General features: G+C 42.4%; 2 protein-coding genes across 3 annotated transcripts; one reads left to right on the top strand and one right to left on the bottom strand.

The window, feature by feature from the left end:
• Positions 1–1,277: 1,277 nt before the first annotated feature.
• On the bottom strand, positions 1,278–5,072 carry GON7 (GON7 subunit of KEOPS complex). Of its 2 annotated transcripts, none has more exons than XM_047080186.1 (2): positions 4,825–5,072; positions 1,278–2,151 (listed from the first exon to the last, which is right to left on the bottom strand). In XM_047080186.1, the coding sequence occupies exons 1-2, from the start codon at positions 5,027–5,029 to the stop codon at positions 2,057–2,059; spliced, it is 300 nt and encodes a 99-aa protein (XP_046936142.1). In that variant the 5' UTR covers positions 5,030–5,072; the 3' UTR covers positions 1,278–2,056. The 2 variants fall into 2 exon arrangements, 1 of the variants encoding a protein (XP_046936142.1); XR_006962152.1 differs by having other exon boundaries at positions 2,065–2,151; positions 4,810–4,918.
• Positions 5,073–5,258: 186 nt separating this feature from the next.
• Positions 5,259–25,338, top strand: UBR7 (ubiquitin protein ligase E3 component n-recognin 7). Its single transcript, XM_047080185.1, has 11 exons — positions 5,259–5,441; positions 7,278–7,411; positions 7,937–7,997; positions 9,737–9,832; positions 12,155–12,208; positions 12,685–12,790; positions 15,323–15,531; positions 15,696–15,845; positions 16,424–16,586; positions 17,828–17,889; positions 23,069–25,338. Exons 1-11 carry the CDS (start codon positions 5,292–5,294, stop codon positions 23,159–23,161), a joined length of 1,278 nt encoding a protein of 425 aa, XP_046936141.1. The 5' UTR covers positions 5,259–5,291; the 3' UTR covers positions 23,162–25,338.
• Positions 25,339–27,891: the final 2,553 nt, after the last annotated feature.

The following is a 27,891-nucleotide window of genomic DNA, read 5'->3' as shown; positions in this document are numbered from 1 at the left end:
TGTCTCCCTCTCTCTCTGCCCCTCCCCCAATCATGCTCTGTCTCTGTCAAAAATAAATAAACATTAAAATTAAAAAAAAAAATCAGTATTAAAATTAAGGAAAAGATCAATCAGACCTATAACCCAGACCTCAAAACACTGGGCCACAAGCACAAATATCTTGAAATTTCTTCTTTATAAACATATTTACGAAACAAAGAAGGAAAAAAAAAAGTAAAAAAAGTAAAGAAAGCAAAATATTCAGGAGCAAAATCCAGCTATTACTTAAAAAATATGAACTATTTTGGGGCACCTGGCTGGCTTGGCTGGGAGAGCATGTGATTCTTGATCCTTGGGTCATGAGTTTGAGCGCCACGTTGACTGTAGAGATTACTAAAAAAATAATAATAAACTTTAAAAAAGAAAAACTTAAAAAACATATGAACTATTTTAACTGTGCTGGTAAGTTTTTTAAAGGATTGTATGAAGAAAAAGATTATCAGAAGTCAATAACTGAGTAGAAGTCCCAATACTGGAGACATTATCACAAACTAAACAAGGAAATTTCTGACCATTCATAGAACTTTTCCCAGTTAGTATTTTTTTTTCCTAGTTGGTATTGTTTTGATTACATAAGAGCACTTAGTGGAAGGCTGATGTTCCAAGTAAAACAATACTTCAAAGATGTGAAAAGGTATCAGGCACCTCGTGGCTCGGTCGGTTAAGCGTCCAACTCTTGATTTCAGCTCAGGTCATGATCTCACAGTTGTTGAGATCAAGCCCCACGATGGGCTCATGCTGACAGTATGGCACCTACTTAGGATTCTCTCTCCCTCTCCCTCTAGCCCTCCCCCATTTGCATGTGTGGTCTGTCTCTCTCTCAAAATAAACATTAAAAAAAAAAAGACATGAAAAGGTATCTAAATTCAGTTTCCTTAATTGTATGTACTTTGCAAACTATAGATTTCAGAATATGTAACTGGGAAAGTACTATGATAATCTGCTTTTGGGGTTTTTTGGTAATCTGTTAAAGGCTATGTGTACAACCCATCTCTGCCAATATTTAGCTCAAACTCAGGGCAACACTTCTTCTAAGGTTCAATTCATCTTGGAAATAAGTCATATATAATCTGTAAGGTTACTTCCAACTCTAAAATTCTATAACTATTTGTATTTCCTTAGATACATGCTACTTGATTTCTTTGCATTTTAGCTATCTAAATGAATCAGGAAACATGCACAGGAAATAAAAAATGTCTTGGTCCCATCAACAAGCCGAAAAGGAATACACACACATATTTTAGGAATATATATGTATTTTCAAGGATTCAATAGGCCTTTGGGGTAAGCAAAATCAAAGCATGGATACAGGATGAGAAATACCTTAAGTTAAAGTCAACATAGATTGTTTAAGACTTACATCTGTGTTTATATACATAACATGCTACAGCATAAAAGCACGCCCAACTTCGTTCTCTTAAGTTACAAGTTAAATGTATATATTCATTGAGTGCTATCATCTCTGGATGTCTATATACTGGGTGTAAGTATGGACTCCAGGTTTCCTTGGGTCTCTCTCCTGGCTCATCTCCCTCTTCAGTATTTCTATTCCCATTTTCCTTCTTCTTACACAGATCTGCCATTCTTAAATCTAATATCCGATTTTCTCCACTTACATCTTCTTTGAAATGTTATTGTGCGGGACTATGATGTGTACTTTTTATAACAAGCAGAAGCCACAAGATGTAGATATCACACAACTTAATTCAATGGTTATTTAAAAAGTAGAAAACTGAACAAATATTCAGTTGCCAACTTAGAGGATTTTATATAGCATTGAGTGTTCTAGTTATTTCCACAGTATCAAATTTATTTCTCACTCAAGAAAACAGATTCATTTCTAAACATTTACTATATCTTTCTTTGGTGGAAACAAGGTACATTTTTTTCTTTCACAAAATTGTCCTAGGGGAAAAAAACAAATGCTTTCCCAAATTAGAGCACCAGTCTTTCCTAAATGTCAGCGTGTGATAATTCAGATATAGTAGCAGTCTTTTAAATTTCATAAAAGCTATTCTTAAGATGGTGGTTTGGGCCGTTTTGCAGATGGTCCATCTGAGTTAGTTCTGTTATCAGTGTTATTTTCATCTTCTGCATCATCTTCATCATCACCTTTTAAAATAAATATTTGTTGTGTGACAATATGTTCAGTGGTTCAAAGAAAGAGATTGCTAAAATGGTTGATACTGAGACCATTTCACTTTAAGGATTAACTAAGTTATGCATACGTTGGATTCAAAGTATGTATGGTTAAAAAGATTTCAGGAATTTTGGTGTTTAAAATCTTTCTTATCTGCCACTTTTTTTGGAGATATAATCTATATACCATATAACATTCACTCTTCTAAAGTGTACAATTTATTGATTTGTAGTATACTCCCTAGGTTGAGCAACTGTCACTGACATTTAATTCTAGAACACATTCATCATCTGAGAAATCGCACACCAACAACCAATTCTCATTCCCCTTAGCCCTTGGCAACCTCTAATCTACTTTCTATCTCCATAGATTTGTCTGTTCTGGACATTTCATATAAATGGAATCCTAAAATATGTGACCTTTTCTGTCTGCCTGCTTTCACTTCACATGTTTTTGAGGTTCATTCACGCTATAGCCATTTACCGGTGCTTCATTCCTTTTTAGTGTTGAATACTACTCCATTGATGGAGACACCACATTTTGTTTATCGCCTCATCAGCTGACGGACATGGTGTTGTTTCCACTTTCTCGTTATTATAATAATGCTGCTATGAATATTCATATGTAAGTTTTTATGTGAACGTAGGTTTCCAGTTCTCTTTGGAGAAGTAGGAGTGGAACTAGGAGTTCCTAGGAGTGGAATTACTGGGTTATAAGGTAACTTTAACTTCCTGAGGAACTGCCAAACCATTTTCCAAAGAAGGTGTATCCTTTCATATTTCCACCCGCAATGTCTGAGGACTCCAATTTCTTCACATCCTAGCCAACACCTGTTATTGTTCTTTTTGATTACAGTCATCCTAGTGAGCGTGAAGTGGTATTTCCTTGGGGTTCACTAGGATTTCCCTGATGGCCAATGATGCTAAACATCTTTTCACGAGCTTATTGGCCATTTATATATCTTATTTAAAGAACTGCCTATTCAAATCCTTTCACATCTGGTAACTGGATTGTTTGTAAGCCAATTTTAGTACTGAGTACTTTTTAGTACTGAGTTCTATCACTTTTCTTTAGTAACTGGTACAATTTTAAAGTTTTGTGTATTTGTTGAGATCAAATTCACAGAACACAAAATGTGCCATGTCAATCTCGATTACTTTTAACAAAGTAAAACCTAAGCTTTATGGGGTCTTCATTAAATAAACAAAAAACATGTCTTCTGATACAAATATACTACTGACCTTCCATTAATAGGTGGCAGTTATTTTCTCAACAAGTAATGATATTTTAAGAAATGGCTCTAGCTATACTCATCCTTACGCCAATGATAACGTTTTCAAGAGATTACAGAAGTACTTCTGGAGCCAAGAAACAGGACTTCATTCTCAATACATTGGTACTCCCAATTAATATATCCATGGAACCAGTCTATTGTCTGAACTCAGTGTAATGTTCTGAACTGGCTCCTTCACATAATACACAAGATGGAAAGTACAGTACAGTGTAAGTCCCTTTAGAGAGGAGTTAAGTCCTGACTCCAATATTTAATTCTTTGGCCCTTCAGCTCCAGGCAAAAAAGGTACCTACCTCTTTTCGTATTCAAGACAAGACTTGAATTTCACATTTCTCCTTTCAAACTGCACCTTCTAAGTTGGCATATGGAAAGGAGTCCCTGGGAGTTAAGACTCCTTAAACTGAAATCTTCAGAACTTACTCTGAAATTAATTCTAAAATTAATTACTTATTTTTAAAAAAATTAAATCCAAGTTAGTTAACATACAGTGTATTAACGAATAGAATTTAGTGACTCATCACTTACATATAACATTCAGCGGTCATCCCAACAAGTGCCCCTTGCCCATTTAGCCCATCCCCCACCTAACATCCCTCCGGCAATCCTGTTTGTTCTCTGTATTTAAGAGTCTCTTATGGTTTATCTCCCTCTCTGTTTTTATATTATTTTTGCTTCCCTTTCCTTATGTTCATCTGTTTTGTCTCTTAAATTCTACATGAGTGAAATCATGTTTGTCTTTCTCTAACTTATTTTGCTTAGCATAATACACTCTAGCTCTATCCACATTGTTGCAAATGGCAAGATTTCATTCTTTTGGATCGCAGAGGACAGTCTTCTTAACGTGTTTGTAACTTCATGAAATTCTGTAAATTCGTGTAATTTCGTTAAATTACAAATACGTTAAGAAGGCAATACTCCTTTTCATCCTTCAACACCCAGCTCAAAAGCCATGCTCTCTGAAGCCTTCTTGGGTCCTCTCAGCTTGCAATAGTTACAGAGGGCCCTGGGGTCATACTTCCAATCTGTTAATAAGTATTTGCTTGTCTAACCCCCACCAGCCTGCGAGTTTCAGAAAGCCAGGAACTGAGTGGCATTCACCTCATTCCTTCTCAAGAGCACAGCCCAGTGCCTGGCACAGAGCAGTCGGCACTCAGCACGCTTTTTGTGATACATATGGAAAGAGAGTCGTCAAACGCTTAAGCAGAAGTAGCGAAGATAATATGGCGGTAAGGACTGACAATTTTTAGTTGGGATTCTTCTTCCCCCGAGGCTCACTTGCTCCAAGACGGCCACTCTACCCGGGCTCCCCTGCCCCGCCCTCCTGTCGCTCCAGCACCTTCTCAGGGCTCACCGTCCAAGGCCTCTTCTGGAGCCGCCACCCGGTCTTGCGCTTCCTGCTGTACCAGGGGGCCGAAGAGTTCTGTCACCAGGTCTCTCATCTGGGCCACGCCAGACAACAGGGTCTCGTAAGGCTCGGCGTCGGCCGGCACCTCACAGGGCACCCGCAGCCGCTGCTGTTGCCCATCCAGCCCGACATACTCGCCCAACAACTCCATGGCGATGGCTGAGCTTCAACAGCCACCGACTTGCAGGCGCCACCCGGAAACGGAAGTCAACTCGCCGTGGGCGCAGCCTGGCGCAGGCGGGAGAAGGGAGAGGAGTGACTTCCGTTTGTCGGAAGTTGCTCCTCCCCCTTCCTTCGCTTCCCTTCCTTGAGATTGGTTCTTAGCACTGGGCCCCTCCTCCTCCGGCCACGCCTCTCTCAGCCGCTTTTCCCGCCTCCGCCGGGCCGAGCGGCGGACCCGCTGACAGTTGAGGATGGCTGGGGCGGAGGGGTCTGCTGGGCGGCAGTCGGAGCTGGAGCCTGTGGTATCGTTGGTCGACGTACTAGAGGAGGACGAGGAGCTGGAGAATGAAGCGTGCGCCGTATTGGGCGGCAGCGACTCCGAGAAGTGCTCCTACTCGCAGGTGGGCGCGCGGCCCTGGCCTCGCCTTCCCCGGGCTCCCGCTGAACCTCCTGTTCCCGACCAGACTTGCCCCATTCCCGCGTGTCGCGGCCCGGCTCCCCTGGGGTGGTCCCAGGCCACCGTTCGTCGTAGACTTCCCCATCCCAGGCCCAGCTGCCCTTAAACCTCAGTCTGCTGGTTCCCTTTCTCAGCTTGTTTCCAGCAGGGCTCCCCTCCTCCCTCGGTCTTCCTCCGTCTAGTCCCTCAGGATTCTCCAGTCTTTCGCCCTGGGACCCCTGCTCTTTCCTTCCTCTCCTTCTCTTCTCCGCGCCTTGGCTGCTTTTCAGAAGCTATCCCCTTGACCGCTCAAATCCCGACATCTTTGTCCTTACTTTTCCCATCCTAAGAGTGTTTATTTGGAACCGAATGGGAGAGTCGAAGCAGAGTTAAAGGAGAGAGCTCTGGATTTGAAAATCTCCCCGAGCTGGGCCCCTTGACAGCTAATCCTCTGCAATTTAGTTTGACAAGTACAAGCTGGTAGGTTTTTTGTTGTTGTTGTTGTTTTTGCGAGGCGAAGCAAGTATGGTGTCTATCTGCAGTCCGCCCCCCATGGAAATAGACCGGAACCACGACAGCAGGTGGCACTGGTAAAGGAGGGAGGAGGGGAGAGGATTTGCTTGAAGGGTATATTTGGCGTTTGGAAGACGTTATGAATCAGGATTTGAGGGGGTGTGTTGTAGTGTTTGGTGACTCATCCTATGTTTCTAGGTACAAAAATGGAGAAAGGTGGGTAGAAGAAAACTTTACACGGGATGAGAATTGGTAGGAAGAAGGAGGTTGCCTAGCCCCAGGGCTGGGGGTGGGTGGGATGGCAACATTGGGGGATGAGGTGAGAGACTTGGAGTCATTATGTGGTGTGGACTGAGTTCATAATACCAGTTGTCATCTTGACCAGTTGAGTTTAACCCTGCCCAGTGGTTAGATTGTTGAAAAAACCTGTTATCCACAGACAGACCCAGATGTTGGCTGGTATTTTAAAACCTTTGGTCACCACTAAAACAACTTTTTTTTCTGCTTTCCTTAAAATGTATGTAAGCTATTTTTGAAATGTGGTTAGCTTTATAAATTGGACTTTGTAAATTTTTTCTTTTTACTTTAGTAAAATATATGGAAAATGCACAAATCATTTGTATGGTTTGTGGAAAAAAGTGAACATATGCATGCATGTAGCCCCCAGATCATTACTGGCATCCCAGAAGCTTCGCTGCCTCCCTCCTTCCTGGAGGAGGGTAACCATTGTCAAGATTTCCAAAAGCTTTGCTGATCTTTTCCTTCAACTTTTAATTGTGAAAAAATTTAAATCTACAGATAAGTTGAAAGAATACTTTTATGAACACCTGTGTACCTCTTCCACATATTCACTTTTTGCCACATTTGCTTTTATCTCTCTTCTCTATGTAATACACTCCGACCCCCCCATCTCCCCTACCCCCCACCTCCCCAGACCCCCTCCCCGCACCATTTGAAAATAAATTGCAGACATCATGACACTCTAAATACTTCAGCATGCATCTCCTAAAATCAAAAGGATTCTTGCATAAAGTGCATTGATCTTAATTGTAAGTGTGATATTGCTAACATAAGCCTGTACATGTTCTCTTACATTTTCATGTGTTAAGATGTTGGTGCAGGCCAGCTGATTCTTCTTTTCAGCTGCCTGAGAATTTTAAACTATCACTGTAAGAAAAAATTGTATGAAATGAGCACTACCATAGTGCATATATAATGACATAAAACATGTGACAGTGTTTTGGCACTCTCTTGTGTGATTATTCTCCTTCCATTTTGTGGCTTTTAGGGCTCAGTAAAGAGACAAGCACTCTATGCCTGTAGTACTTGCACCCCAGAGGGAGAAGAACCAGCAGGAATTTGCCTCGCTTGCAGTTACGAATGTCATGGAAGTCATAAACTATTTGAGCTATACACAAAAAGGTAAAAACAGAGATTGGTGCTGGATGCTTTTTAAATGTTTAGATTCTTTTCCACCTGCGCTTTTTTCTTGTTTTTCCATTTAAAGTAGTTGTGTACTGGTAAAATTTAATATAATTGTTTTATATAATTAGAATAGTTTTTCTGGAGGGCCTTTTAATATAATTATTACACCTGAAACTAGTTTTACCATATATGTTAACTAGAATTTAAATAAAAACTTTAAAAAAATCAAATATAATTATTGCACAAACTCAAACTAGTCATCCTTCTTTGTCATTATTTTACTTGTGTGTATATGTATGTGTGATATAAATATTTATTTCTGTGCATGTTAATTTCCCAAACTGTTAAATCTTTTATTCTGTGCTTGGAGAAATTTCAAATTGGACATATGAACAGCAATCAAGGTCACTTTTTAGACCCTAGAAATGAGTTGAAAGGGCAGGGGCTGTGCAATAAATTTAAAGAGTAATTCATTAGATTTAAAAGAAAAACTAAAATTTGGCTCTCCCTCATTTTTTTCAGAAACTTTCGTTGTGATTGCGGAAACAGCAAGTTTAAAAATTTGGAATGCAAATTATTTCCTGTAAGTGAGCAGTGTAAAAATACATTGAAAGTAGCTGAGATGGATATTTGCCAGAGGGGATAAAAACAATGCATTTTCCAAAAAGGAAGTTCTTATGCTTATTCTTTCAAGTAGACAAATTGGTATTAGACTGTATTCCATTTAAAAAAAAAAAAAAGACTGTATTCCATTTTTTATTTTATTGGAAAACTAACCTGTTCAGAGTCTGCATTACAGACTGTAGTATGAAAGATTTTGGTGGGAATGTTCTTTAATGTAACTGAGGTTTAATTATGTTGGTTGTGTTCATCCTTTAAGGCTTTTAAAGCAAAGGGTATAAAAAACTTTTTAAGGTTTATTTTATTTTTGAGAGAGAGAGACAGAGAGAGAGACAGAATCCAAAGCAGGCTCCAGGCTCTTAGCTGTCAGCACAGAGCCCAACACGGGGCTTGAACTCATGAGCTGTGAGATCATGACCTGAGCCGAAGTTAGACGCTTAACTGACTGAGCCACCCAGGCACCCCAACAAAGGGTATAACTGTAAAAACTGAATTAATAAAACTTGGTAATAATGAATGTGAGCTAGGTGCACAGGGATTTTTCTGCTTTAACTATACTTAACGCAATAACATTTACTGAAGTAACAGAAACTAGAATGTCAGGGATTTTACATTGTTCAGTCATAATTGCTAAAACTCTCATGCTTTTTCCCTCCTTTGAAGGTTATTTTTATTTTTATTTTATTTTATTTTTTTTTTTTAATTTATTTTTTATTTTTTTCAACGTTTATTTATTTTTGGGACAGAGAGACAGAGCATGAACGGGGGAGGGGCAGAGAGAGAGGGAGACACAGAATCGGAAACAGGCTCCAGGCTCCGAGCCATCAGCCCAGAGCCCGACGCGGGGCTCGAACTCATGGACCGCAAGATCGTGACCTGGCTGAAGTCGGACACTTAACCGACTGCGCCACCCAGGCGCCCCTGAAGGTTATTTTTAGACAATTTCCTTGCTTACTTTTTACCATCTAGTAACTTGGGAGCTTTGGCTATCACAGCTGGGCATTAAGAAGTACTTTGGGGTTCCTGGGTGGCTCAGTCGGTTGAGTGTCTAACTTTTAATTTCAGCTTGGGTTGTGATCCCAGGGACGTGGGATTGAGCCCCAGGTTGGGCTCCACACAGAATGTGGAGCCCTGCTTAAGATTCTCTCTCTTTCCCTCTGCCCCTTTCCCCCACTCGCAAGTTCTCTCTAAGAAATAAATACATAAAAAAAAATAAAAAAGTACTTTGAAATTCTGGGTTATAGAGGTTGATGATATAATTTTATCAGCATTTTGTTAATGGATGTATTTGGTTTCCCCAATTACTACAAAGAAGGTACAAAAAAATCAAATTTCTCTGTATCCTGGAAAAAATATCCTTTTGATAGGAGTGAATTCTTTTTCTTTGTACTTTGAAAGTTAAAAACCAGCTTCTGGGGAGGAAGATATTTAATGCAGAAATTTATTGAATGTATTAATGTCATACAACATGAAATACATGATATTTTATTATTGTGTCATGGTATTTTTTATATTTTACTACAATATATTGATGCTGTGTTATAAATATATGTAATATATGTTCTTATAGTATATTGGTGTTATAAATATAATATATACCATATGTGATATTTATATGCTACTTATAATTTATACTTTCATGATGCCTGAAATTATAGTTAAAATTAGACCATATTACATATTGAAATGAATATCTTTCAGGACAAAGCAAAGATAAATTCTGGCAATAAATACAATGACAACTTTTTTGGATTGTACTGCATTTGCAAGAGACCTTATCCTGATCCTGAAGATGAGGTAAGGCAATTGGAGGTTAATTGGAGGTTAATACCTCTAGCCTTCACTCCTTAGCCTGTTGTCCAATCTGGGCCTTTCTAGCTGTTCAGAAGGGATTTGGGGATTGCGAGAGGATTCTAGGTTTATCCTTTCTTAGGAGTCTGGGCTGGAGCTGTAACTGGTACAGATCTTGAGTGTTCTTCTCATTCTACATTACAAGAATGAAATATTGGGCAGGACATTCTCAAGGCCAGTGCTTTCGTCCATCCTCTCTCTCTCGTTGCCTGCCTGCTCCACTGCCAAGCACTCTCCAAACAATGACTTTCAACTTCTTGCCTCCATGGAAGAAAAGAAACGGGGTGTACAGACTGGATCCTCAATTAGAAGTATACACAAAATTAAAAAAAAAAAAAAGTATACACAGAATTTAAAAAGAATTTTTCTTCCTCATTCCATCGTACTTCCCAGATATAACCACTGTTAACACTTTTTGGTATATATGTTTTTAGACCTGTTTCGGTCCCAACATAAGTGATGTGTGTTTCAATTTGTAGTTTCCTTTTGACAAAAGTGAAAATTCCGTATGTTCACTTTTGCAACTTGCTTTTCTCACTTCTCAGTATATCATAGACTTCTTTCCATGCTACATAGCACACATCCACCTTGTTCTGATCACAGCCAAGTACTCATAATTTGACATGCTATAAGTTAGTTACCTAAATGTTCTGTAGCAGACTGGTCCAATCTCTTTTTTCAGTATTCTAAAGAAAGCTACAGTGGACATCCTTATACAGTAATTTGATTCAGTAATATTCCTGCAAGAATTTATGGATACTTAGAGGTAGAACTGATGAGACATAGGATATTTATATTTAAGATTGTGTTGGCACCTGGGTGGCTCAGTCGGTTGAGCATCTGACTCTGGCTCAGGTCGTGATCTCATAGTTCATGAGTTTGAGCCCCACCTTGGGCTCTGTGCTGACAGCTCAGAGCCTGGAGCCTGTTTCAGATTCTGTGTCTCGCCCCTCTCTCTGTCCCTCCCCCACTCATACTTTGTCTCTCTTTCTCAAAAATAAATAAACATTAAAAAGAAAATGCTTAAAAAAAATAAAAAATAAAATTGTGATCACCTCTGTCAAAAGAGTTCAGTCACCAACAGTAGGTGATAGTGGTTTTTTTCCCCAATACTCTGTCAGCCCTACATACTACCAGTCTTTTTAAGTTTTGCCATCTTGATAGATGAAGAGGTGTATCTTTTTTCTTTTCCCTGATCATGAATGAGAGTATGCATCTTTCATGAGTTTATTGAACATTTGTAATAACCTATCTGAATTGTCCTTTCATATCCTTGGCCCATATTTTGACTGGGTTGGATTTTGTTGTGTATTTACTGATTTGAAGGAGTGCTTTATGTTTAGAAAAATTAGCCTTCTGCCTTCTTCCTTGCTTTCTAGTTGTCTTGGAACTGTAATTATTGAACCAAATTATATAGAGGAACAAGTTGAAGATATCTTTGAGTTAACAAAGATAAAACCTTAAAACTGGATATTTTAAGGTATGGGGTAAAGTGTGATAACAGTGTTAAATCAAAAGACAAAAAATAAGATGCCAAATAGATCAAGGTAGAAGAAAGAATAAAACTGCTTTATATATATGTATATTTGGTATAGGTGTGTGTTTATCTGTATTGACATATATATAGGCATATATGCTTTCTTCCCCCTTTGAGAAGTTATAATAGGGAAAGGACAGAACAACAATGGGATATTAATCAGTAGATTTGAAAGTCTGGGAATGAAAGGAAAATCATTCCAAAAACAGTCTGTGCCCTATGGTATGTCATTTTCCTAGGGCCAGAATCTAATTTCTTAACTAATTCAAATTAGGGAAGTTGTTGCTGTCCATATTAGCAAGAGACTGTTTATAATATTTACTTTTCAGTTTAAGTAAAGTGAAGGGCTTGAAGAATGTGGGGTTGCCACATTCTACATTGGTCAATCCATCTCACCTTCCTGGGTCTTGGTTTTCACGTAAAATGAGATGTTACTTATAAAGTCTTGCGAGAGTTAGGTGCCAAGTAACCAAAGTGGACCAGCTTTGACGGTTGTTTCCAAAGTGCTCATCTCAGTGTAACCTTTCGCCAACATCAGTTCGTGTTGAGTGAACTTCTTTGGTCCTGTGACCTGCTATTTCTCCCTGGCCCCTTGACTGTTGGCATGTGCATAGCCGTCTCACAGAATCGGTATAGAGAATTTAATATATAGTTCTTCTGTTTGCTGGATTTACTTCCATGTCCCAGAATTCATTGTAATCATTAACATGCAAACTGCTTTTCCGTGTTAGATTCCGGATGAGATGATCCAGTGTGTAGTCTGTGAAGACTGGTTCCATGGAAGGGTAAGGAAAGCTTTTTACATTGTTGTTTTTTTTAATTTTTAAAAATGCTTGGTTTTTTGAGAGAGAGAAGGCATGCACGCACATACACATGCATGGAGGAAGGAAGGGCAGAGACAGAGGGAGAGAGAGAATCCCAAGCAGGCTGCATGCTCAGCACTGAGTCCGACTCAGGGCTCAATCTCATGACCGAAAGATCATGACCTATAAGATCGTGATCTATATCGAGTTGGACATTTAACTGAGTGAGCTACCCAGGCGCCCCAGCTTTTACCTTTTAAAAGGTATTGTCTGTACAGAAAGAAAAAAGATCTCTTCTTGCTTCTTTTTGAATTGTGTTATATTTTACATTATAATTACTCTTCTAAAAAGAAATTGTAAAGATATGATCAGTGTTCTGTTGCAATATTTGTTTATTAAATAGCATTTTGGACAACTTGGAGACTACAAGGAAAATAGTGGGTTTTCTGTATTCACAGCATCTTGGTGCCATCCCCCCCGAGAGCGGGGATTTCCAGGAGATGGTGTGCCCGGCTTGTATGAAGCGCTGCCCCTTCTTGTGGGCTTATGCTGCACAATTGGCAGGTGGGTGTCTTGTGGAGTTGGTGTGCCACAGTCTCATACTTGTGAAATTTCTCTGTTCAGTCCAGAATTTTTAGCAACTGTTTTTGACTGGACTTCAAGGTGTAGAAAAAGTGTAAGAGAACATACCTTCTCCACACGGTGCTTATAGAATGGTTGGGAGACTACCAAGAACAAATCTATGCTTAAATAACATGAGGCAGAGGCTGGATGAGACCAGAGTTAGTGAAAATGGAGGCAGTTTCTGAATGGGACTTTGAAAGATAAATAAAACCAGAATAAGTTGTTCTTTTTTTTTTTTTTTTTAAATTTTTTTAACGTTTTTATTTATTTTTGAGACAGAGAGAGACCGAGCATGAACAGGGGAGGGGCAGAGAGAGAAGGAGACACAGAATCGGAAGCAGGCTCCAGGCTCTGAGCCATCAGCCCAGAGCCCGACGCGGGGCTCGAACTCACAGACCGTGAGATCGTGACCTGAGCCGAAGTCGGATGCTTAACCGACTGAGCCACCCAGGCGACCCAAGTTGTTCTTTTTTTAATGTTTGTTTGTTTTTGAGAGAGAGAGAGACAGAGCACAAGCAGGGAAGCGTCAGAAAGAGAGAGGGAGACACAGAATTTGAAACAGGGTCCAGGCTCTGAGCTGTCAGCACAGAGCCTGATGCGGGGCTCGAACTTAGGAACAGCAACATCATGACCTGAGGCGAGGTTGGATGCTTAACCGACTGAGCTATCCAGGCTCCCCCAGAATAAATTGTTCTTTTTTTAAAAAAAAAAAAATTTTTTAATGTTTATTTATTTTTGAAGGAGAGAGAGAGTGGGGGGGGGGTGGTGCAGAGAGGGAGGGAGACACAGAATCTGAAGCAGGCTCCAGGCTCTGAGCTGTCAGCACAGAGCCCGATGTGGGGCTCGAACTCACAAACCATGAGATCATGACCTGAGCCAAAGTCGGTCGTTCAACCAACTGAGCCACCCAGGCGCCCCATAAATTGTTCTTAAGTATAAGATATGCTATTGGTTGGGAGATGTGGGGTATAGTTTGTTACCTAGTACTTTTATTGTACCCAAAGAAATTGGTCCAAAACAACTGATCAGCAATGGTCTTGAGGCATTATTTAATTTTACTGGTAATGCAAATGTGTTACTTAATTTATTTTTAGAGTGGCAGTTACTCATAGTATCTGCTGCTCTGACCTCATAATTTCTTGCCCCTCTCACCTTCAGGGAACATTTTACCACACAAACTGCAAACAGCACAGCCGTACCTAAAATCTCACCCTACACTTTTGATTTGTCTCAAAGTTCTTTTTTTTTTTTTTTTTTTTTTAAGCATTTAAGTTTTGGTTTTTTGTTTGTTTTTCAAGAGAGAGCACGCGAGTGGGGGAGGGACAGACAGAGAGGGGAGAGAACCCCAAGCAGGCTCCATGTTGTCCTCGCAGAGCCTGACGCAGGGCTCCATCTCACAAAACGTGAGATCATGACCTGAGCCAAGATCAAGAGTCGGACACTTAATCAACTGAGCCACTTAACCCCCCTGTCTCAAAGTTCTTAAACTTGGTGCGTCCTCCTTGTGTTCCTACCCTTTTCAGTTACATCTCCCACTTTCCACTGGACCTGTATCTATATCTCATTTGTTGGGTTTTCTTAATCAGTCTTCCCCCTGTCCTTTCATTTCCTTGTCTGTCAACAGATGGCCTCATTTCCCATTAAATCAAAGTGCCATCATTCAACATGAACTTCCCTATCATTTCTCTTTTCTTTTTGACAGTATTTCTGGGTCTATATCCATCCTTTTTTATTCCTTCCTCTCATTGAGAAAAGCTGGTTGTTTTTTCAAAACTACCCTTCCACCTGTGTTTATAGTTAAACCTCTTCCTGCTTCTTGCTTCTTGAGGTATCCTACCTCTTTTTACTGTCTGCAGTATTTTTCTTTTTCCTTTACATAGAAAATGCTTAAGTAGTGATTGGCATTTTTATTTTTTATGTTTTTAATATGTATTTATTTTTAAGAGAGAGACAGTGCAAGTGGGGGAGGGGCAGAGAGGGAGGGAGACACCGAATCCAAAGCAGGCTCCAGGCTCCCAGCTGTCACCACAGGGCCCGATGTGAGGCTTGAACCCACAAACCATGAGATCATGACCTGAGCCGAGGTCAGAGGCTTAACTGACTGAGCCACCCAGGCGCCCCTGTTTTTTTTTAATTTTCAATTTTTATTTATTTGTTTTTAAAGATTGATTTAAGTAATCTCTACACTGAATGTGGGGCTTGAACTCATGACCCTGAGATCAAGAGTCCCATGCTCTTCCAACTGAGCCAATCAGGTGCCCTGTGATTGACATTTTTAAGTGAACTGTTCAATTATTTGAACTCTGGATTAGGCAGGCATAACCAAAGGAAGAGTTGATAATTCCTTTCTCATTATTCCAGAGATTAAGGTTGACTTTCTCTTTTTCCAGATTCTGAAATCTTTTTTAATCAGACTAAGTGATTTCACTGTCTATGGATATGTGTGTGTGTTTGCTTTCATTGAACCCACAGTAACCAAAGTATCTGTGGAGGATGATGGGTTGGTGCTGAATGTTGATGGAATAGGTGATCAGGAAGTCATCAAACCTGAAAATGGAGATCATCAAGATAGTACCCTCAAAGAGGATGTTCCAGAACACGGAAAGGATGCTGTCACGGAAGTTAAAGCAGAGCAGACTAATGAACCATGTACCAGCTCTAGTTCTGAGTCTGATCCCCAGGTAACATATGAAGTATAAGCCATCACAGAACTAAAGCTTAAGCAAAATTACTTCTGTAAGCTCTGTAGCTTTGGATCTCAATTGTACCCTTTGCCCAAAGAAATTCCTTTATACAGTCTAAACTGTCAGAGTGTAAAAAACATACTTCAAAACTTTTATTTCAGACCGCACTTAAGAATCAACATCTCAACACAGAATCACAGTCTGGCTGCAGACTTCAGGATCTTAATGCTAAGCAGTTGATAAAGAAAGACACTGCCACCTATTGGCCCCTGAACTGGCGTAGCAAGTTATGTACCTGCAAAGACTGTATGGTGAGTGACTGATCAAGGTCAATGTCACTGTGTTTTACGGACTGATGCCTAGAATAAGACTTTCTGAAAAATATATTTATGAAATTGATGTTAGCTCTGTAGAGAACTTTAAAATGTTTCATATTAAGCAAATTTATGAAATGCTCTTTGCAGTCTGAATGCTTGTGGGAGAAATTAAGAATCATGCAGTACTTTTTATTATCTTCATTTTAGTGGAAAACATAAATTTTTATCTTTTTCATATCATAGAATTTGCTTGGGAATAAAAACTACTTGAAAGTTCCAGTAAATCAGTAGTTTTCATTTTTTAATTAAAAAACATTTTTTTTTAAAGGTTTTTAAATAAAGATCTTTTAGACCATACAACACCTATTGGGAAGTTGGGAGATTCCTAAAAGAGATTTGGGCAAAAAGAATAACTCATTCAAGCAATTCTGTACTAAAAGGCTCAGGTTTTTCTGGCAATTAATGTAAAAAAAAAATTAAATAAATTTTTAGTGATTCTCAGCTCTTGAGAATTGACTTTCTGAGAATGATATACATATGTTCTAATGGGAAACTGGTTTTATTTTTTGAAGAAAATGTATGGCGAGCTAGATGTCCTGTTCCTGACAGATGAATATGACACAGTTCTGGCTTATGAAAACAAGGGCAAGGTTGACCAGGCAGCTGACAGGAGAGACCCTTTAATGGACACCCTTAACAGCATGGACAGAGTCCAGCAAGTGGAACTTATTTGTGGTAAATGCTGTTTGAACAAAAAGTCGTGAAGTTCATAAAGTTTCTTTCACTGTTAAAATATGTGTAAGGAGGGCTACTAACACCTACAGTTTTAATTTAATACAAAAAAAGCTTAAAATTGGAATTATAGAATAGGCTTCAATTATGCTTATTATGCTTGCTGAATTGTAGCGTTGCTGGGTATTTAGCTGTGATTACCACTGAATCAGAATTAGGTGCTAGAATAATTACGTGCTTGAGAAACCTTAACATGCTGTTTTGATTCAGGGTAGATGTATGAATATGGAATAATAGAAAATCAATTTCTTTGTCCATCGATTTAAATAGTTTTCATGGAGCATCACGTGTCCTCTTTTTTTTTTTTTTTTTTTTTATTTTTGGGACAGAGAGAGAGCATGAATGGGTGAGGGGCAGAGAGAGAGGGAGACACAGAATCGGAAACAGGCTCCAGGCTCCGAGCCATCAGCCCAGAGCCTGATGCGGGGCTCGAACTCACAGACCACGAGATCGTGACCTGGCTGAAGTCGGCCGCTTAACCGACTGCGCCACCCAGGCGCCCCCCACGTGTCCTCTTTTTGAGCAAAGCATGTTATCTTTTGGATGGTTCTTGAGGTTGCTTTAGTGGTTCACAGGAAACCACCAGAGGGGAAAATATCCCTGAGCCCTTAATTGCAGGCTTTTACATTTTTCCCCCCAGCATGCCCAACTGATTTTAGTAATTTCCACCCTGACTACTCAGATGCCACCACCTCTGTGGCATTGATCGTTTCTGTCTTTTATTTTTAACTATCTGATTAATTTCTTTTGCCTTTATTAGACTAAAAGCTTTTTGAGGATGGAGGCTGCATTTGAAGGATTTTTGTAGCCCTCAGGGTACCTCATACGTAATATGAACTGTTAAGTGAGTGAATCAGTTTTGAAGCTTATAAAGTTTGATGAGTCCAAGATTATTTCCATGACTAGAATTCCAGAGAGATAGGAAACCTCTTACAAAAATTCTTAGCTAATATTTTTGGAATGGCAATTTTTTTGATTTCTGTTTATTTGTTTTAAGAAGTAGGGTCCCCAATATCAAAATGAAAGAACTTGTGAGAAATTGGAAGCAAGTTTCCATGCATGTTTCGCTTAGAGAAAATTTAAAGTATTAACCTGCTCAACTATCAGTGGAAAAGATGCACTTTGTTTCTAAAAGCAAATGACTTGCCTAAAGTCTATGTACCTTTTTTGTTGTTTTGATTTAGAATACAATGACTTGAAGACTGAACTTAAAGACTATCTCAAGAGATTTGCTGATGAAGGCACGGTATGTATGTTGCATTACAGAATTTTAATCATAGCTCTGTATGTTTTGAATAAACTGTTTATTTTCTTGGATGAAAAAATGACCATATGTCTTAACCTGGATCCTTAAGAGGTGACTGCGGGCAGAACAGAGGGGACTCAGGAGCAGGTGGTGAAACAAGGACCTGGCCTCACCGGGAGTCCTTCCAGCCCTGGGCTCGAGGGGGTGAGAGCTGGAGCAGCCACACAGGGTCTGCAGGGTGTGCTTGTGGCTGAGGGGAAGGCCAGGACATTGGCAGAGGTCCTTGGAGGAGGAAGAACAAATGATCAGGCAGGGGAAAATTAATTCCAGGCCCCTTATTTTGGACTTTGGATTCTATAGTTTAGAATAAAAGAACTTCAGAATTTGAGACTAAAACATTTTTCTGGCTAGTAAGAGAGTCTATCTACTTTTAAGGGTGACACTGATTCTAAAATGTATAATATTTAAAATAGTCTTGGGGTGCCTGTGTGGCTCAGTCAGTTAAGCATCTGACTTCAGCTCAGGTCATGATCCCGCGGTTCATGGGTTTGAGCCCCATGTCAGTCTCTGTGCTGACAGCTCAGAGCCTGGAGCCTGTTTTGGATTCTGTGTCTCCCTCTGTCTCTGCCCCTCCCCAGCTCACACTCTCTCTCAAAAAAAAAAAAAAGAGTAAACATTAAGAAAAAATTTTTTAAATAGTCTTCCAGATGAATTTATAAATACTTGCTCTTTACGATTCACATATTTGTGACAGAATTTTTTCATGAAATACTTTTCTGCCTTCCAAAGGCAGATATAAAACAAAATTTAACTTTTCTTGGTCTAAGGCTGTCCTTACAGACAGTTGATGCTTTGTTCTGCTATGTCCAGACACAGAAATCAAGTTAGATGTGGGTGTGGTGGGTGCCAAGGAAGTATGCTGAGACTTTCTTTTTCTTTTTTTTTTCTTTTTTTCTTTTTCTCTTTCTTTCTTTTCCTTCCTTCTTCCCTCCCTGCCTGCCTTCCTTCCTTCCTTCCTTCCTTCCTTCCTTCCTTCCTTCCTTCCTTCCTTCCTTCCTATGTTTATGTATTTATTTTGAGAGAGGGAGAGAGAGAAAATCCCAAGCAGATGTCATGCTGTCAGCACAGAGCCCGATGGAGGGCTCGATATCATAACCGTGAGATCATGACCTGAACCAAAACCAAGAGTTAACCGACTGAGACACCCAGGTGCCCCAAGACTTGTTTTGTTGGAAGGAGTCTCTGCCATGTTGCTTAAGGCCACTTTCTCCTTGCTCGTGAATGTGGGAAGAACTTGAAACTGCCTGGGTGGACAGGGTCACAGTGCTGCCTTTTTGCAAAATGAGTTGTAAAGTCAGAAGTTAAGAGTTTTCTCTTTAGTAGATTTCTCTCATTTTTTAGAGGATGTTCTTCACGGTCACTGTGAACATCCTCCTGCCTCTCAGCAGTTCTTAAACTACAGTTATTCCTGTCCCTCTGGTTACTGCAGACTTCTGTTTCTTCTTGCTAGAACTAAGAATGTTCATAGGTGTAACTGTTTTTAACCTTGGCACTGTTTTTTTGTGTTGTTTTTTTTTAATTTTATTCATTTTTGAGAGAGAGCACGAGTGGGGGGAGAGTGGGAGGGGCGGAGAGAGGGGGACAGAGAATCCCAAGCAGGCTCTGCGCTAACAGCAGAGAGCCTGATATGGGGTTCAAACTCATGAACCATGAGATCGTGACCTGAGCTAAAGTTGGACTCTCAACTGACTAAACCACCCAGGCACCCCTTGGCACTATTGTTTTTGTTTTTTAATGTTTATTTATTTTAGAAAGAGAGAGAGTGTGAGCAGGGGAGGCGCAGAGAGAAGGAGACACAGAATCTGAAGCAGACTCCAGGCTCCCAGCTGGTCACCACAGAGCCCGACGTGGGGCTCGAACCCATGATCTGTGAGATCATGCATGACCTGAGCTGAAGTCGGATGTTTAACCGACTGAGCCACCAGGTGCCCCTTGGCACTTTTGTTTTTAATTAAAGTATAGTGTTACATTAGTTTCTGGTGTACATTAATCTCTGCATTATTGATGGACATTTGAAGTCTTTCAAATGTGTCAAAGCATGTGTGTTCCTGACTCTAGGACCTCTGCTCTTGTGCTGTTTGTGATCACAAGGCTCTTTATTGATTTGATTACACATAGTTAAAATCATGTAAAAGATATATTTCCAGTCACATTTGAAACAAGCTATTTTTTAAAAAAGTTTATTCATTTATTCTGAGGGAGAGAGTGCGCAAGCAGGGAAGAGGCAGAGAGAGAGGGAGAGAGAGAATCCCAAGCAGGCTTCCTTTTCCCAGTGCAGAGCCCAACACAGGGCTCAATCCCATGAATTGTGAGATCCTGATCTGAGCTGAAATCAAGAGTCCAACACTTAACTGAGCCTCCCAGGTGCCCCTGAAACTAGCAATTTTCTTCAGTCTTAACCTGGATCTTCAACATAGGGATCTCTGTCATCACTAGGGCCGCTTTTTATCTGATATGATGAGTTAAAAAGACAGAAAAATATATTTGTTTATTGTTCCATGACATTACTAATTAGATCCTTATAAAAACAAATAAGAACCTTAAGTTGCAATAAGGTTAATCTACTTTGGTTGTATTTGTCCACATAAGATTATAAGTTCTAGATGTTCTTAGATAACAGACTGCCTTTTATGTTTGTGTCTGACTATAAAAAAAGAACACTTAGGGGCGCCTGGGTGGCTCAGTCAGTTGAGTGTCCCACTTCAGCTCAGGTCATCGTTCTGTAGTTCATGAGTTCGAGCCCCACATCGGGCTCACTACTGTCGGCCTAGGGCCCGCTTTGGATCCTCTGTCCCCTTCTTTCTTCCCCCCTCCCCCACTCATGCTCTCAAAAATAAATATTAAAAATGAATAAAATTAAAAAACCACTTAGAAACTACAAATCTTCTGAAAGAAACCAATAAAATGATTTATTACTGAACCCCAGTATTTATTCCTTAACGTTCTACTCTGCATGTTGGCTGTGACCGTTTGAGGGTCTAGAAGCTAAAAATTGAACGCTCTGATTTGTGTGCTTTTAGGTCCCCTCTCCCAACATCCTTGCAGGAAAAATTCTTTTTTTGCCTTTCAGTGTTTAGTGTTGGTGATCCGAAGTAGGGACAGATCCTTTGAACTGGAATTTCCGAGTGTCCTATATATTAGCATTTCATAAGTGTGAGTTTCCACGCCATTTAGCAAATACATTAGAGCTTTGTGGTATCGCGAGTATCTTCAGTGTCTAGATCCTGACTTTGTTAGGGGTTCTGAGTCCTCACTTGTTGACCAGCTGTCTCAGCCTTGGTGCTTGTGAAATTGATGTATCAGTCTGTGCCGTTCTTCCATTTAGAGGATTAACGAGGGTCTTCCCCCAAGGAAGTTACTCGAGTTGGCATTGCTGTTTGTGCATGTTAGCGGCACTTACTCTTGGGGAGCGAGAGGGAGTGTTTCGCTTTATAGCCAAGTATTTACCACCTCCTTTCTTTTTCTCTCTCTCTCACTCTTGCTCACCTGCATTGACTGGGCTTCTTTCTCTTTCCCTCCCTCTCCCTGCCCCTCCTGCATTCTTTCAGAACAATAAGAATGTGTTACCTTTGTAATTAAAAAGTAAATTAACACCTGTTTCCTGTGATAGACTGGAGGCAGCTATTGGGTCAGATCAGCTGGCCGAGCACTCCTGGGTGAGCCAGGGCTCCTGTCAGGTTTTCCCAATTTACTCTTTCATCCATATTGTCCCTTTGTCTTATTTTCTTATTTCTAGTGTTGTATTTTGCTAATATCTTGAACACCTTTGTATGATGCTCTAATCTTTTTCCAGTGAAACGGAAGACAAATTTCTCATTGCATGAAGTGGATATTCCATTTACTAAGAGTAGTTGCTACTTTATTTTTTGCCAGTTACTCTTTTTATGTGGCAAACACCTCTAATTTTGGCCTCCTGAGGAGGAAAAGTGTTTTGGCTCCTTTTTTTCATTAAAGAAGAAAACACAAATCTCAAAGCAAAACAGACTTTGTTTCCTGTGGGTACTCACGTGGAGCTGAAGGATGTTCCCAAGAGACAGCTGTGGTCCTGGGCGAGGGCAGCGGGCTTGGGAGACCTTCAGGCACTCAGTTAAGAACTTACTACGTGGGGCGCCTGGGTGGCTCAGTCGGTTATGCTTCCAGCTGCGGCTCAGGTCATGATCTCACAGCTCATGAGTTCGAGCCGCATGTTGGGCTCCGTGCTGACAGCTCAGAGCCTGAAGCCTGCTTCGGATTCTGTGTCTCCCTCTCTCTGTCCCTACCCTACTCATGATCTGTCTCTCTCAAAAATAAATAAAACTTTAAAAAAAAATTGAGGGGCGCCTGGGTGGCTTGGTTGGTTAAGCGTCTGACTTCGGCTCAGGTCATGATCTCACAGTTTGTGAGTGTGAGCCCCACATCAGGCTCTGTCCTGACAGCTCAGAGCCTGCTTCAGATTCTGTGTCTCCCTCTCTCTGCTCCTCCCCTGCTCACACTTCGTCTCCCTCTCTTTCAAAAATAAATAAACATTAAAAAAATGTTTAAAAAGAACTTATTATGTGCCAGGCAGTGTTTCACAGGCATTAAATCCAATCTGATCTCCCATCCTGTTAGATAGGTGCTGCTTTTATCTCATTTCGTGTGAGGAAGGCGAGGTGAATGATGGAACCCACTCTCGGCACTGTTCTGCCCTCCTGGCTGTATGGCTCTGGCCCAGCCCGTGTCTGTGCGCCTGGATGAATGAGCCCTCTATAGGATGGAGATATATGATTAGTTACACATTCAGGTCGTTCTTTTTTAAAGTCTACTTATTTATTTGGAGAGAGAACATAAGCAGGAGAGAGACAAGGAGGGAGGGGGAGAGAGAGAGAGAGAGGGAGGCAGGGAGGGAGGGAGGGAGAGAGAATCCCAAGCAGGCTCCATGCTGTCAGCGCAGAGCCTGATGCAGGTCTTGAACTCACAAAACGGTGAGATCGTGTTGAGCCGAAATCAACAGTGAGATGCGCAACCAACTGAGCCACCCAGGCGCCCCTAAGATAATTATTACCAGCAGTGTTGTTCAACCTGTTTGTGAATAGCATGCCTGGTTATTGCCGCTCTGTAATGCATTTCCCTTTCCTGGTCTTTGCTGTTTCCTGCACAGGTGGTTAAGAGAGAGGACATCCAGCAGTTCTTTGAAGAATTTCAGTCAAAAAAGAGGAGGAGAGTGGATGGGATGCAGTACTACTGCAGCTAGATTGGACGATGGCACCTGCTCAGCCAGGCCACCGCCAAGGCCACTTACTGTGCCCGGAATAAAAGAGGCGTTTCTCGCATCTGGTCCTGTTCCGGCCTCTCCTTGGAGAGGCCTCCCCTCCGGCCTTGAGCTTCCTTTCCTCCTTAACCACGGTCGCCACAGTGTGTATGCCGATTTCACAACCAGCGCCCTCTGACTCCGCTAAATGCAGCTCATTCCACAGACTGCCGGCCCGCCGCCCGACTACCAGACAACCCCCAGGTTATTCGCTTAGAAGTTTTAAGAAGTTCGATTTGGTTTTGAGACAGTAAACTAGTTTGTTTTTTTTTTCCCCAATGATTTGTTCTTTAACTCCTGAACGTGTCTCCTCTGCCACAGAGCTGTCGTCTCCCGGGACCCTCGCGGTGGCGGGGCACGGCAGGAGCGTCCTTCCTGTCTGCCACAACCCCTCTAGGTCCCTCACCCCTCCGATCGTGGTGCCTTGGGTCAGTGCTTCCTCAGGCCCGGTCTGCCTCTTCTCCCACATCCCTGCTTTCGCAAGCGTGGTCACGGCTTAGAGGGTGTCTCAAAACTCGCCTCCTCTGGGCCCGACCTCCAGCGGAGTCAGGGCTGATGGTTTTCTGGGCTGGACGTCTGTCACGGGCGGGAGATTGGCCGATGGCAGGACTGAGGAAGCCAACCTTTGTTATGATTTTTACTAATAAAGTGAAAACTTCATTCACAATTCCACTGGCACTAGATATTCGAATTTCAGTACTGTAGTGCTCACAGGGCTTCCTGGAGAAAATTCGCCAGTGTACTAGTCCCTCTTCTGCTGCCTAGAAAATAGACCGGGTACTACCCTGTGAAATCTTAGTGGTTTACAAAGTCCTCTGGATTTCTTTATCTTATCAGGGATATTCATAAGCATATATTAAAAACAGACCTATTTTGATATTGTTCTGTTATGAAAATGTTAGGAGAACCCCAATAAATTATTAATTTCCCCCTTAAATCTGTGCTGAAAGAAAAAAAATACTGGTTTAGCTTACTTCTAGCGAGCAGGGCAGGGAGTGCCCTGTTTTGGAAGAGGCAGAGGGTATGTGAGAGACTCCAAACAAGGCCCCAGGCTGCATGAATGATGAGCTTTATGTAAATAAATGTTAATGTCCACGGCTGGTTCTCTGATGACCATGAGACCCGCTTTTGAAGAACCTTGTGGAATGTTGTATTTTAAGGGGAAGTCCTTTCAGTTGGTATGAAGTCTCTCTACAGCCCTCAGTCTATGGGGAAAACACCTTTGATAAATGCAGAGTCCTCAGTTGCTGTCCCTCTGGAGCAACACGGTCTCTCCGGACAATAGAGGACCTGCTTCAAGGTATGTGACCCTAAGCGTCGGAGCCTTTGGGGCCACGAGTGTACGTTGATTTTCCTTCGTGTGTCCAGCAGTCGCATGTACCCGTCCTGGGGTGAGATGAACCCGGCCTACAGGACATCAGGGCCTCAAAGAAATGGTCCAACCGTGGTTTTCTGCATCAAGCCTCCTAAGTACAGATCCCCATGAAGAGTGATGTGTGGAGCTAGAAGGCCTTCCGGCCACAGGAGGTGCTCGTGTGCCCTGAGCCGGCCTTGCAGAAGGGCTGGGTTGAAAAGCTCGGGGCATCTTTGAGGCTGGTTACGATCCCCAGCCTGGGAACCCTTTTCCAAGTCTGAGGATTTCTGAGCGCCCTCTGCAAGGTTGCGCTAGTGTGCTTGTTGTGGTCCGAAAGTTTCTATCTTCTCAAACGTTTGCTTTAACTGCCAGGGAGTTCCTTGCTCCGATGACAGGTCAGGACCAGGTCTCGGAGGTGACGCGTTACTGCGCAGCACGATAATACGCATCACCCGGGGCTGAGGGGCTCGTTTAGAAAGGTACTGCTCCTCCTTTTACATTAACCAGAAAACCTCTTTTTTTTTTTAATCTGTGTTCACAACTAGTTTTCTTATTGACCGTAATGGACTGTCTCTTCTTGTAGAGACTGATTTTGGCCAACATGTGGCAGTTGATATCAATGCATGTTTTATGCCGAACGAGAATACGATATTAGTTGCTTTTAAGGAATTCTGGCATCGTACGTGCATTTTTGTAGACTTGTTACTGGACTTACATACTTCGATCAGGTTTCTGTAAAATTTAAATAAAATCAGTTCCAACAAAATGTGGCTTTTCAGATCGTTTCTAGTCATATTTAAATGTGCATAGCCTCCCTCTGCAGGTAATAAGAAACATGAATATGATGTGAGTATTATAGCAGCTATTCCTGCCCTGGCGTCCTGCTCCAGCAGAGGGACCGGTTAATTTCTCCCCTGCTGTTCTAGAAGATGTGGCCTGATCTGAGGTTTGCCAGCAGGGCTCCTGCACTGCCCTGGCTTTATAACCCCTCCTCGAGGGAGGTTCCAGGACTCCCGCTGGGGCCCCAGGGAACAGGAGAACCGAGCAAGGCGCTTGGGTTGCGACCAATGGCAACGTGTTCAGGTACTGCTGTGTGTGGAAAGAGAGGCCAGGCGCCCACAGTCTGGGGAAAAGATGAGGTCCACCGTCACGGTAGCTCTTATTTCAAAAGTAAACATGAAAACAGACCAAAAAGCCAATGTAGAGACCCATCTTTGGCCTCATCCCAGATCTTGCTTCTGTGGAAATTATTCAGACTGTGGTCATCACCCGTGGTGAGTTGGTGAGTTAAGCTCGCGAATGAAGGGCTGTGTGTGGCCCCGGAACCGCCCACCTATCTGACCGCTCGGGATTAGATTCCCCTCGGTGCCAGGAAAGCCGCAGTTCTCCCAGCTCCCCTAAAGGACTCTGGTGAAGCAGAAGGAAATTGAGAGCAGTCCAAGTACTGCAGGACCTTGGCGGTGACCTAGTTCAGCTCCCCAGGGGAGACGAGTGTGGTCTGGGGAACATGGGACGTTCAGGAAACCAACCCAGTTCCCAGCAGCCAGTGACACTGTCGCCCAGTCAGGTCACCTTGAAGTGGCTGCTGGATACGAGCCTTGGTCTGAGGAGGCACCTGGCATTTGGCACTGGGCCAAAGCCAAACGTGCCTCACTTGCCCCCCTGAACCACTGGGCATTAGTCTCCTGCTTACAGTCACTGGACCCCTCGGTTAGAAGGGACCTGAGAAGTCACCCAGCCTCACCTGTCAGGACAGGAGGTCCTCCCTCACGGATGAGCCTCACTGGCAACCTATGCTGGTCTCGGCCGCTCGGCTCCCTTGTCTCCATGCTGTTGGTGACAGTGCCCCAGTTTTCAGTTCGCTCTCTGCTCCCCCGCCCCTGCCATGTGGTTTGCGGTTCACTGATCACACCTCTCCCAGCTGCCGGCATCAATCTTCTAAGCACTGGAGGGGTCAGCCTTTGGAGGGAGTCGACACCATGGAAGGCAAAGAGGAGAGAGAGGTTCGGTGATTCAGGCATCGAGCCCCTGGATCAAGCCTTACCTGAAGCTTGTGCGACTAGTAGACTTCTCTGTAGCAGAGAACTTTACTGTGGTTCACCTGCAGTGACAGAGTGCTCGCTGTCTCGCATGGTACTCATTCCCTGTTCTCTTAGTCCTTGGTGTATTTTCCCAAGCAAAAAGGCTAGTTGTGGCTTCTGGACTTGTCCACCGACTTCCCATCCAAATCTTTGGTCTTCTCCCAGCGATGCCTCTGGCTGGAGCGGGAGGGTGGTTCATGAGGCTCTCGGGCACCTGCCTTAGCAGTTCTGCCCTGACTGCCCACCTGGAGACTCCCACCTGGGCTTCTCCTCAGCCACCTCTCCTCCTGTGGGGCCCGTGGCTCGTGCTCCCCTTTCCTCCTACCCACATCCCAGTCTCCTGGATTCTCTCTCTTGCCTCCGCCTCAGGCCTGAAGGCTCCTCAGTGCAGCTCTACTATAGTTGGATCAAAAAGTTTTATAACTGAATTAGGGCTCTCTGGAGAAACAGAACCAATAGGATATAGAAACATATCCTGTTGGGTGTGTGTGTGTGTGTGTGTGTGTGTGTGTATACACACACACTTACATATATACGATATAATCTGTATATATCATGAGGAGTTGGCTCACCCAATTATGGAGGCCAAGAAGTCCCGCGATCTGCTGTCAGCTGCAGACTCGGGAAAGCTGGTGGTGAGGTTCCAGTCCAAGACTGAAAACCCAAGACCCAAGGGGAGCTGATGAGGTAACCAGCAGCTGAGAGCTGACGGACTCTCCCAGTTCAGAAGATCAATGTTCCGACTCAGGCCGAGAGGACATTTTTCTTTCCTCCGCCTTTTTCTTCTATTCAGATCCTCAACAGATCGGAGGGTACCCACACCCCGCACCCCTGCCGGGGAGAGCTGCCTGCTGTACTCGGCCCCTGCCTTCTAATGCTAACCTCATCTGGAAACACCCTCACGGACGGACACCCAGACATCATGTTAGCCAGACATCTGGGTACCCCATGGCCGAGTCAGGTGGACACATAAAATTAACCATCACAACAACCAACCCATCTGTTGTGTCTCATTCCCCCCGCAAGCATGTTTGCGGAGTGAGCTCGGCCCCTCTGCGCGCGGCAGTTTTTGTCATAGTTGCCATTTGAACCTTCGCGGTCCACGGCCCGACCGGACCTAGAGGATCACGTTTACGCAACCTTGTCACTCTGTATCCTGCGTGCGTTCACGGCGACAGTGCCCCGTGTCTCCCCGGTGGGGCAGGGGAAGGGACTCCTGGAAGACAAGGCTGAAGCGA

The sequence above is a fragment of the Lynx rufus genome, unplaced genomic scaffold (assembly GCF_022079265.1).
Source record: "Lynx rufus isolate CCGP_SWC_20201006 ecotype Redwood Valley unplaced genomic scaffold, mLynRuf1.p SCAF_17, whole genome shotgun sequence".
Lineage (NCBI taxonomy): Eukaryota > Metazoa > Chordata > Mammalia > Carnivora > Felidae > Lynx > Lynx rufus.
This window is presented reverse-complemented; position numbering and strand designations above follow the sequence as displayed.

Bases quoted from the DNA above. Each gene is read 5' to 3' on its own strand.
- UBR7 (XM_047080185.1), top strand. From the start codon at position 5,292: ATGGCTGGGGCGGAGGGGTCTGCTGGGCGGCAGTCGGAGCTGGAGCCT. The intron at 12,209-12,684 runs GTAAGGAAAGCT...CTGTATTCACAG, and splicing joins AAGACTGGTTCCATGGAAGG to CATCTTGGTGCCATCCCCCC. The intron at 15,846-16,423 runs GTGAGTGACTGA...TATTTTTTGAAG, and splicing joins GTACCTGCAAAGACTGTATG to AAAATGTATGGCGAGCTAGA.
- GON7 (XM_047080186.1), bottom strand. From the start codon at position 5,029: ATGGAGTTGTTGGGCGAGTATGTCGGGCTGGATGGGCAACAGCAGCGG. The intron at 2,152-4,824 runs GTGAGCCCTGAG...TTATTTTAAAAG, and splicing joins TCCAGAAGAGGCCTTGGACG to GTGATGATGAAGATGATGCA.